This window comes from Pogona vitticeps, chromosome 1 (assembly GCF_051106095.1).
Source record: "Pogona vitticeps strain Pit_001003342236 chromosome 1, PviZW2.1, whole genome shotgun sequence".
Classification (NCBI taxonomy): domain Eukaryota; kingdom Metazoa; phylum Chordata; class Lepidosauria; order Squamata; family Agamidae; genus Pogona; species Pogona vitticeps.
Window position 1 is genome coordinate 115,765,266 of NC_135783.1, and position 12,203 is coordinate 115,777,468.

General features: G+C 45.0%; 1 protein-coding gene across 50 annotated transcripts in view; it reads right to left on the reverse strand.

The window, feature by feature from the left end:
- RIMS1 (regulating synaptic membrane exocytosis 1) overlaps positions 1 to 12,203 on the reverse strand; it is a 324,125-nt gene that overhangs the window by 64,845 nt on the left and 247,077 nt on the right. For all 50 annotated transcript variants that reach the window (XM_072999690.2, XM_078385861.1, XM_072999957.2 and 47 more), the window contains one exon: positions 6,172 to 6,284. In XM_072999690.2, the coding sequence (XP_072855791.2) occupies positions 6,172 to 6,284 (113 nt within the window). The remainder of the gene's footprint in view (positions 1 to 6,171; positions 6,285 to 12,203) is intronic.

Below are 12,203 nucleotides of genomic sequence, written 5' to 3' on the forward strand. Positions count from 1 at the left end.
GTGAATTCATTCTTACAGTTCCTAATGGACGTATGAAGATGACTGAGAGCCGCAGGATTTCTGCCAATGTTATCTTTAATTCCCCCCCTTCCCCAGTTTTATGCTTATTTTTTTCAGCCCCATACTTCTATCACTCTTTGCAAATGTACCATGTTGATTTAGTCTGCTTAATGACAACAAAGAGGTCTATAATTGTGTCTTTCAAACGACATTGACCCAAGTGCCACAGTATGTGGACCCTTTGCCCAAAAACATAGAACACAAGGAATAACTGGCAGGTTTAATAACTGTCTCCATATATTCATATTGTCTCATATAATTTAGCTAACCTGGATTTATATTGGGAAACAAACAAACCCTCTATGGTGAACAAAACTTGGTTGTTACTGCTGATGGAAATTTCCCTGGTCTCCACAAATAGCTATAAAAAGCAGTTCTGTGATTTTTTCTGTGCCCAGTAGTGTGATTTATGCTTTGCATTTCTCTTTTATAGCATCCAGTCTAAAACCCAGAAGGATCTATGAGAACCTTGGTACAATTTCCATATTTTTGCTCCACAATAGTGTCATGAAGAAAGGAATACATGATTTTCACGGCTTAGTCCATGGGCAAAGATATGTTCTGTAACTTGAACATGACGGGGCACGGATAGGTCTTCTGTGCAAATCCTTAAGACATATGCCTTGCATTCATTTTTTTTGCATATGGTTCTTTGAAATGCCATGTCCCAGACTGTCATCACAAATGTGTTGCTATTCTTTGATTACAGTCCTTTGTTCATCCCATGTAAAAATCCAGAAGATCTATGAGAATTCATGTCTTACACCCATGTTCGTGCACTCTGGCAGTGCTCTAATTCATTGGAACCAGTTCCCAATTTGACATGTGTTTGATGGTTATGTTGTACATGTTAACATGATTTGAACATGGTATTGTGTTTTACAGACATGACAGTATTGTGTTATACTGACATGAGGAAGAATGAGATCTGTGGTTTTTAAATTTTTGTCTGTAGGCATAAATGTGACCTATAATGTGATTACACATTAATGTGACCTATAATGTGATTACACATTCAGACAATTACCATATCTACTACTGTATTGTGGGCAAGAAACCTGTAGAAGAAATGGAGTAGCCCTCATAGTCAACAAAAGAGTGTGAAAAGCTGTATTGGGATACACTCTCAAAAATGATAGAATAATTTCAATATGAATCCAAGGCAGACCTTTCAACATCAGAGTAATCCAAGTTTATGCACCAACCACTGATGCTGAACAGGCTGAAATTGACCAATTCTATGAAGACTTACAACACCTTCTAGAACTGACACCAAAGAAAGATGTTCTTCTCATTATACAGGACTGGAATGCTAAAGTAGGGAGTCAAGAGATACAGTAAAAGGAACAACAGGTAAGTTTGGCCTTGGAGTTCAAAATGAAACAGGGCAAAGGCTAATAGAGTTTTGTCAAGAGAACGAGCTGGTCATCACAAACTCTCTTTTCCAACAACACAAGAGGCGACTCTGCACATGGACATCATCAGATGGACAATACTGAAATCAGATTATGTTCTCTGCAGCCAAAGATGGAGAAGCTCTATACAGTCGGCAAAAACAAAACCTGGAGCTGATTGTGGCTCTGATCATCAGCTTCCGATAGCAAAACTCAAGCTTAAACTGAAGAAAATAGGACAAACCACTGGGTATAATCTAAACCAAATCCCTTATGAATACACTGTGGAAGTGAAGAACAAACAGATTTAAGGAACTAGATTTGGTGGACAGAGTGCCTGAAGAACTATGGATGGAGGCTCGGAATATTGTACAGGAGGCAGCAACAAAAACCATTCCAAAGAAAAGGAAATGCAAGAAAGCCAAATGGCTGTCCAATGAGGCCTTACCAATAGCAGAGAAGAGAAGGGAAACAAAATGCAAGGGAGATAGGGAAAGTTACAGAAAATTGAATGCAGACCTCCAAAGAATAGGAAGGAGAGACAAGAGGGCCTTCTTAAATGAACAGTGCAAAGAAATAGAGGAAAATAATAGAAAGGGAAAAACCAGAGATCTGTTCAAGAAAATTGGAAATATCAAAGGAACATTTTGTGTAAAGACAGACATGATAAAGGACAAAAATGGTAGGGACCTAACAGAAGCAGAAGACATCAAGAAGAGGTGGCAAGAATACACAGAGGAATTATACCAGAAAGATATGGATATCCCGGACAACCCAGATAGTGTGGTTGCTGACCTTGAGCCACACATCCTGGATAGTGAAGTCAAGTGGGCCTTAGAAAGCATGTCTAATAACAAGGCCAGTGGAGGTGATGGCGTTCCAGTCGAACTATTTAAAATTTTAAAAGGTGATGCTGTTAAGGTGCTACATTCAATATGCCAACAAGTGTGGAAAACTCAACAGTGGCCAGAGGACTGGAAAAGATCAGTCTACATCCCAATACCAAAGAAGGGCAGTGCCAAAGAATGCTCCAACTACCGTACATTTGCACTCATTTCACAGGCTAGCAAGGTTATGCTCAAAATCCTCCAAGATAGTCTTCAGCAGTATGTGGACCGAGAACTCCCAGAAGTACAAGCAGGATTCTGAAGGGGCAGAGGAACTAGAGATCAAATTTCTAACATTCGCTGGATTATGGAAAAAGCCAGAGAGTTCCAGAAAACCATCTACTTCTGCTTCATTGACTACATAAAAGCCTTTGACTGTGTGGTTCACAACAAATTATGGCAAGTTCTTAAAGAAATGGGAGTGCCTGACCACCTTATCTATCTCCTGAGAAATCTATATGTGGGACAGGAAGTAACAGATAGAACTGGATATGGAATAACTGATTGGTTCAAAATTGGGAAAGGAGTATGACAAGGCTGTATATTGTTTCCCTGCTTATTTAACCTATATGCAGAAAACATCATGTGGCAGGCTGGCCATGATGAATCCAAAGCCGGAATTAAGACTGCCAAAAGAAATACCAACAACCTCAGATATGCAGATGATATCACTCTGATGGCAGAAAGTGAGGAGGAATTAAAGAACCTCTTAATGAGGGTGAAACAGGGTAGCGCAAAAAAGGGTCTGAAGCTCAACATAAAATAAAACCTAAGATCATGGCCACTGGTCCCATCACCTCCTGGGAAATAGAAGGGGAAGATATGGAGGCAGTGACAGATTTTACTTTCTTGGGCTCCATGATCACTGCAGATGGTGACAGCAGCCACAAAATTAAAAGACACCTGCTTCTTGGGAGGAAACCGATGACAAACTTCGACAGCATCTTGAAAAGCAGAGACATCACCTCACTGACAAAAGTCCAAATAGTCAAAGCTACTGTATGATTTTTCTACTAGCAATGTATCGAAGTAAGAGCTGGACAATAAAGAAGGCTGACCGCTGAAGAATTTATGCTTTTGAATTGTGGTGCTGGAGGAGGCTCCTAAGAGTCCCCTGAATTGCAAGGAGAACAAACCTATCCATCCTAAAGGAAATCAACCCTGAGTGCTCACCGGAAGGACAGATCCTGAAGCTGAGGCTCCAATACTTTGGCCATCTCATGAGAAGAGAAGACTCCCTGGAAAAGCCCCTGATGTTGGGAAAGAGTAAAGGCAAGAGGAGAAGGGGACGAGATGTTGGACAGTGTCATCAAAGCTACTAACATGAATTTGACCAAACTCTGGGAGGCAGTGGAAGACAGGAGGGGCTGGCATGCTCTGGTCCATGGGGTCATGAAGAGTCGGACACAACTTAATGACTAAACAACAATGTGGTTACAGCAGTAATTCCCAACTTTGAGTCCCCAAATGTTCTTGGACTACAGCTCCCATAAATCATGGCCAGCAGAGCTAGTGGTGAAGGCTTCTGAGAATTTTAGCCCAAAAACCCAAGATTGTGAACAACTGGATTACAGAATCAGCTAGACTAGTAGTTCCCAAACTGGGGTCCCCAGATCTTGGATTGCAATTCCCAGAGGCCTTCACCACTTGCTGTGCTGGCCAGGATTTCTGGGAGTTCCAGGCAAAGAATGTCTAGGGACCCAAGTTTGAGAATCATTGAAGTAGACCATATGGTAAAAAATCACCTGGGACTTATGAATCCATGTCTTGAATCTATGTTTTTATGTCACGATGGTACCAGGAAACACCAGATACATGGTTTTATGGCACAGTTTGTGCAGATAGATGATATGAAATATTTGATAGTAGTCAGCAGGAATATCATTTTAAAATTATGTGAAATCAAGAGGAATCATTTTTACATTTCATGCAAAGCACAAAGAGACCCTGAGAAACATGAGCCATATAAGCCTGGTTGGCTGTTCTTTGTCTTGCCTACTGCAAAGGCTATGGAGCTTGCTAGATGTGGGGTGTGATGAAAAGCCAGACTGCTTCATGCAGCAAAAAAACAAAACAAAACAAAACACTGCACAGTCAAATGGAGGAAGCCACCAGGAGAACCTGCCAGCCTTCACAGGCTCCTTACCAAAGGGATGGGCTGGTATGAAGTCAAGTGAAAAAAGGAGTGTTTTGTGGGAAGAGCTACGAAACCAGGATTAGGATAATAATCTATTATGGGTGACATTTTGCCACACCTTCCAATATAAGCTCTACATGTACGTAAGGTACCACCACTGATTTTCTTCCAAAACATTTGAAGCAATCAATACGTTTAAATAGCAACTAGGCCCTTGTTACACATAATCAAGAGGCACATTCTTTTAAATGTGTGAAATGGCCCTTTAGGAACCACTTTGGATTTTTATATACACTTCTACATTTCAATGGCCTTTAATGCCTTCTGGTGGTTCCTCATACGGCTTTGCTTTCAGTGGGTGAAGGAAAAAGTTCTTAGTCGCTAGTATCCTCTTTTCCTGTCACTTTTCTACTTCCCTCTCTTGGATGCCAATGGTGAGGGAATTTGAGAACATCAGGAAAGCTGAGAGTGATGCCATCAAGAAGACAGACTCCATTATGAGTCTGGAGGCCTAGCAGGGTGACCCAAGGCAGAATGGCCACCAGAGACGCAGGACTACAAGGCACTCACCCTCTGCATGATTAACAATTGCATCAGTGGAAGAAAAGCAACAGCTTCAAATAGCAATGGGGTGGGGGAAAAACTGAGGGGAAGCTACCGGGCAGGAGCAGTAGTAGAAGGTAACACTGGCAGAGGATCTTTCACAGACAACAGCAGTGACACTTGGGCCAACTTTTGTATAGTACAGTATTGCACAGAAGAAAACAATGGTAAATGGCTTCTAAATACCTTGAAAACCCTATGATGCAACAACCTTGCCTACCGTGCCAGTAAAAAAACCTGGCAGAGTTTTACTTATGGCGAATAAAGCATATGAATTGAAAAACAGGGACATGAAACATTAGCATAAGCTCTGGCAGATGTCTATTCCACGTCCCCCCCTCCCCGAACAACATTCCACTGTTTTTATGTGCCCTCAGGTTGCATCCAGCTTATGGCAACCCCAATATGATTTCAAGGTATGTGAGAAGTTCAAGGAGGGTGTTCACTATTCTTACCCTCTGGTGAGTTTCTGTGACTGAGCAGGGATTTGAATCCAGGTCTCCTGAGTTCTAGTCCAGCATGCTATCCACTATGTCACACCAGTTCTTCCCCCCAGATCATGAGGAATCTTGACATCCCAGCAAATTTAAAAGCTACTGCTGTAATATTTAGAAAAATGTGTGTGTGTGTGTGTGTGTGTGTGTGTGTGTGTGCGTGCACGTGTGCGTGCGTGCGTGCGTGCGTGTGTGTGTGTGTGTGTTTCTCTCTTTGTCTTTGCCTTTCTGCTCTGTAATTCTTTCTGGATCTTCAGTTTTGTATTGTGGGCATGTTTAAATCTTTTGCAAATATCCATGTTTCTTTAAGACGGCCATTTTACAATCTGAAAACCAGAATGCCAGGTCCATTCTGTGATCCCAGTCAGTTATTTCCAAAATAACGGCAGGCCAGGCTATCATTTAACAAAGTTACTATTTCAGTACATTAAAAACTGTAAAAATGATACAGATAAAATTGTGGCTGGAGCAGGAAGCTAGTATTCCTAGTCATTTCAAATCAGTTTTTCCTTAAATAATTTTGATATATATATCAAAATATATATAATATTTTTAACCTTTCCAAATAAAGTATCATATTTTAATACTATCTTTACCTTGGTATATTGCTCACGTTCAAGCTCTTGACTAGAACCAGACCCTGTTGTCTGATTATAACGGTGCATTTTCATTTTCATCTGTCTTGTTCGTTCCTCCACTACTAAATTTGCTGTAAAAACACATAATGGAAGCCTATTAAAAAACAGATGAAAATCTTGTAAAATAATAAATGGTTTAGATGCAGTTTTGAACCTCATTACATCCAGAATAAGAAGTATTTGAACAACAAAGCAAGCAGGATGTGAATGCAAAACAGAGGCATGCAAATATTGATATAATAACTGGACTGCCTTGGAATATATATCTGGCCCTTTTTCCAGTTTCTATATAGCAATACAACAGATTTTAAAACCAGAATATTTTTTTAAAACAACACTTCTTAAAAGCAGATCTTGACAGTATAGTTTACAGAATTGTAGCATTTGGTTTTCGTAACATTTCAGATAACCTTAGCATCTTCTGACATAATTTTCCTTATCCTATTCAAAATACCATTACATGTCATTTGTGAATTATGGTATGTGGGTTCCAAGCAATCCTTGAACTATATTTTCTACAACTAAGGTCATGTTCTACTAGGACCATATGGTGCAAACTGTGCTGTAAACTGGATGGGACTTAGGCATATCCCAACCATGTTGGAACACCTTGTGCAAGTGAGACAACAGGTCAGTGTGTCCCTAATTTGATTATCCTGTCTCCTCCAGTTACAGCACAAAAAGCTTCATTTTACATCATTCCTATTATTCCTTATTACACAACGCCATAAACTGAAACTCATCTCCTACAGAGCTTTGATGACCAAAATTTATCTATTTGTTTGCTTTTTTAAAATCAAAGAAAGGATTACTGCCCCAAGGAGCTTAAAAACTAAAACAAAGAATTGAGGGATCAACAAAGGTAAAGAAGAAATAAGAGTAACAAAGGATGAATGTAAGAATCACCATTAATTCAAATTTGGAGTATAGCTGTGAATGAGAATTCATTGCTGAGGCTCTAAATCCAGTGGAATAATAAATAGTCTTAAATAGCAGTCTAAATGTAGAGAAATAGGTGGAACTGTCAATATGTTCAAGGGGGAAATGGAATTAAATGAAGATAGTGATATAATGAGTACACAGCAATATCTGACATTTTGTCCTAGCAAGGAAATGCCTCTAGCTCCCACGCCTGAAACCAGGACAGTTTCAAGAGAACCACTAGGGAGAAAGAGTGACTACTAGGTATTGTTGTTTTTCTCACTGATTTCCTCTGCGACTTTAAATTCTGTGCCTGCCCCTTCGTGGCTCTTGTCAATTTCAGGCTGTGGAGTAGTGGCCAGGGACACCCAGGTCCCGTCAGCGGGCCATCTTGCCTCTTCCCAGACCTAACAGAATCCTCTACATCTGGGTCTCCCATAGACATGGGGAGAGTCATGTTGGACATGGAGTGGGAGGAAGGAGGAGGCAGAAAGGTTGGGGAAAGAGAAAAGCCAGGAAAGAGAAAAGATCTCTAGAGGAAAAGGGAGAGGAGATAAAAGGAGATCAGGAGAAGGAGGAGGGAAGTCAGGAGAGGGAAAACCCAAGTTAAAAAAATGAAGTTGGGTAGAAAAGGGACATGGAGGAGGAGGAAGAGGAAAACTGTAGAAGAACCCGAGACAGAGTCCTGTCTGCCTGATGTGGAAACTCTGAGAATGGCCGGCGCGCGCGAGGGGCGCTTTCGCGCCGTTGAGCCCCGCGCGCGGTTTGCTCCCGCGGTCCCGGAATGACGCGGGCAACAGGGGGCCTCGCGAGAGTTGGGGCGAGACCCCAGCTTATTTAAGGAGGCAGCAAGCGCCGACGGGGCCTCTTTCGCTTTCGGCAGGCATCGGGAGAGCAGCGCTGGAGCCTAGGTTTGGGGGAGTGGTGGCTTTGAGCTCCCTCCCCGAGGGCTGAGGGCGGACGGGATTGCTGGGGGGGGAATTGGGTGCGAGTGCGTGCGTGAGGGTGTGAGAGTGAGTTTGCGGGCGTGAGGGTGTGAGGTGAGCTGTGCCCCCCCCCGCCGCACGGGTCGTGTTGAGGGAGCGCGATCGGCTGGCCTCCCCTCGGTCACCGTTAGGGTGGCGGAGGGAAGCCGATCGAAAAGGCACAAGAAGGTTTTCTTCGACTGGGGCTTGGGTAGGCGCAGGGGCCGCGTTGCCGCAGATCGCCTCCCGGTGGGGGGTGCGGAGGCGGCCTTTGGTGCCCTAGCTGTGGCCAGGTGCCGCAGCCTCTAAGGCCACGGGGATTGTGGTGGAGGTAGAGGTGGTGGAGATCGTCCCCAGGTAGTGGGGTGCTATTAAAAAAAAAAAAAAAAAGAAAGAAAAGAAGAAAAGAACGCGGGGACAGGGTTCTGGTCTCCGTTTTCCTAAGGGGCGGGAGGTTAGCCTCTCCGCCCTTACCCCACCACCCCCCCCAGCCACCCCCCATCCCCCCCTTCCCCCCCCCCACCCCAGCCATCACCACGCGAGGTTGGGAGGAACATAGGGGGCAGGAAGGTCCGGTTCTGAAAGCGGGTGGATTTGGAGGTTTAGGCAGTGCTGGGTCCGGTTCTGGTGAAAGGGTTTCCTTTCAGGCTTTCCCTTGTGGAAGGAGGGAGGATTAGTTATATCGGAAGCCATTTTGTGCCTTGGTGGAGCCGCATGGTGTAGTTTCGGCGGCCATTTTGGGTGCAGGTTTCGCTTTTAGAGCCGTGAGGTTAGAAATTGGGGACGTTAGTAATAGGAGGTGGATACACAAGAAGGGTTTAGATAAGGGGATTCATAATTAAATTTGAAGGAGGGAGTAATCGCATATTATTAAAAAAAATATTAATAATATTAATAATAATAATAAATAAATAAATAAATAAATAAATAGATACCTGGCTTGTAGGGGCTGGGGAACGGTAACGATGCCGCCAAAAAAAGGGGGTGGCATGAAGAAAGGGAAAAGTAGGGCAAAGAAGAGGGCCGTTCCTCAGCTGTCCCCGCCTCAGTCGTCGTCTGATGAGGAATCTTGGGAGATGTTAAAGGAGTTGCAGGCCAAAGTGGCTAGTTTGGAAGCAAGGAATGCCGAGGGGCTGGTTTATGGTGGCGATGAGGTTACACCGCGTCGTTCTGTCAGGGACACTAAGGGTCGCCGTAGGGCTGAAATAAGAGCTATGACTTTGGATCTCATGAAGCGTTTTGATGCACTTGATCCTGAGCAGGGGCGGAATCCCTACGGGATGGAGATGGACCAGGATGCGGAAATGATGCCGGTTGGGGCTGGTAGGCGACGAGGGAAGGCTGTAGCACCAGAGGCCCAGGATCCGGGCGAGGGGACGTCACACGAGCAAGACCTTCAAGATGAGCTTCCTTGCAGCGGAAGCGGGGCTGTCGACGCTTCTGGTGACCCAAGGAGGAATTCGGGTGAGTACGAAGCCTCGCACACTGCAAGTAGTCAGGCTGTACAGTGGCCTTGGATGGGAGGATCACAACAGTCGGTAATATCACCTAACACTTGTGCAACACCGGGTATGACGTGGCCAGGCAGTTTCTGGCCCCCTATGGGGCCTCAGTGGTTTGGATGGGGTATGCCGATGCAGCCTCCTTTACAGAACACACCGGCCGAGGAAGGTAAGAGAAGGGCTATTCAACAGCACCCATCGGTGCCAAACACAGGGTATAACACGGTTCCCATGAATTCTATGCCGTACACGGATTACAGTACGCCTCTGGGAGACCATTTGACGCCCGCGGTTAAGGAGCGGATTTGGCGAGGCGATTTCATTGATTTTTATGATCTCCTGAACCGGGAATTTGAAGTCAAGGAAATCGATAAAGATGATGAGAAGGTAAAGGAAAAGCATAGGCGTAAGAGGCCGGATAGGAATTGGAACAATTGGGTCACGGGTTTCACCATATACGCAGGGGTGTTGGTAAAAATGCAGCCTTGGAAGGCTTCAGCCTTGTTTCAATACTTTGACATTATGCGTAGAGCGAAGGCGGAGTTTGAGGGCCAGGCTTGGGCGCGCTATGATGAGGCGTTCAGAATGCGAAGTGCGATTAGACCAGAGATGCGTTGGGATGAGACACATCCAGGGCTCTGGTTGCAGCATATGTCCCCAGCGAAAACAATCCTGGGCGATAGGTTTGATTGTGGGCACTTGAATATAAAGTATTCGAGTGGTGCCGGTGCCCGCCAAGGGGCGGGGCAGGCGGTTCAACCCCGCCTGCCTTGCTTTGAATTCAATAATAAGGGATCCTGCAATAAACCCCAATGCAGGTTCCGCCACGAATGCATTGGATGTGGGGGAAGACACCCACGGAGCACCTGCTTTAGAGCAGGGGGGCAGCGTCAGAATAGGACAGGGGGAACACAGAGGAAATCTGATGGCGCGGGCGGAGCTCCTGGAAAGGGGTCCAACGCCAATCAGAGTTGAGGTGCTACAAGAGGGTTTGGTGGCATATCCCAATAGGGAGGATGCTTTGTATTTGTATTTAGGTTTTAAGTTTGGGTTTAGAATTCCTGCAGCGGGGGTTAGGAAGGCATTTATGGCGCGAAACCTGAGGTCTTTACAAGGTTTGGAGGCGGTGGCACAAGCAAAAATTAGCAAGGAGGTCAAAGAAGGTAGGGTGTTGGGGCCGTTTAAGGAACCACCCTTATTTAACTTGAGGGTGTCGCCGTTGGGGATCGTGCCCAAGAAGGCGCCCGGAGAATTTAGGCTGATACACCATTTATCCTTCCCGGAAGGGGAGTCAGTGAATGATGCTATCCCAGAGGAGTTATGCTCAGTTCGTTATACGTCATTTGACGAGGCAGTGAGAATGATTAGGAATTGTGGATTGGGTGCCGAACTGGCTAAGGCAGATGTGAAATCGGCCTTTCGGATTTTGCCAGTGCATCCGGAGGATTTCAGTTTGTTGGGTTTTCATTTTCAGGGACACTATTATATTGATAGAGCCCTTCCTATGGGCTGTTCAGTTTCCTGTGCAACCTTTGAGAAGTTCAGCACGTTTATCGAATGGTGGATTAGGCAGAGGGCTGGATGTAATGACACAGCTCATTATTTGGATGATTTTTTGTTTTGTGGTAGGGCAAACTCTGGGAAGTGTCAAAGGTTGTTGGATACATTTAGGGAGTTGTCGGGGGAGTTAGGTTTGCCGTTAGCAGAAGAAAAGACAGAAGGGCCGGCTACAAGGCTGACGTTTTTAGGGATAGAAGTGGACACGGTTCAGCAGACTTCTAGATTGCCCCAGGACAAGCTGTTAAATATTAGGAGGTTGCTGGCTAATTTACTGCAGAGGAAGAAGGTGACGCTGAAAGAGTTGCAGGAGGCAGTGGGGCATCTGACTTTTGCTTGTAAAGTGATAGCCCCTGGGAGAGCTTTTGTGAGGCGGTTTTGCAACGCCATGGCAGGATTGCGGAGGCCATTTCATAAGGCTAGAGTTACAATAGGGATGCGGGAGGATCTTAAGGTTTGGGAGCAGTTTTTTGATCAGTTTAATGGTGTGTCATTTTGGAGGTCTGAAATTAAGCTTAGGGCGGAGGTCCAGGTAAACTCAGATGCGGCTGGGGCCCTGGGGTTCGGTATTTATTACCGAGGAAGGTGGTGTGCCGGAACTTGGCCGGAAGAATGGCATAGGTGGGGTATTACTAGGGATTTGACATTTTTAGAGTTTTTCCCGATTGTGGGAGCCCTTTGGCTCTGGGCTGAGGAGTGGTCCAATACGGTTGTTCATTTTTGGTGTGATAATCAGGCAGTGGTGTATATTGTCAACAACTTGACATCTAGATCAGATAGGGTCATGAATCTGGTTAGGGCTTTCACGTTAAGGGCATTACGATTTAATATCGTGGTACATGCTCGCCATGTTCCGGGTGTCGATAACAGGATAGCTGATGCTCTTTCGCGTCAACAGATCCATCGTTTCCGGGAATTGGCACCGGAAGCCAAGGATCTGCCAGAGGCTCTTCCGGCAGAGGTATGGCGGATTGGCGGGATGAAGCGACAAGAGCGATAGGTATGGCATTGGCCCCGAGAACTTATGGAAAATATAGAGCGGCAG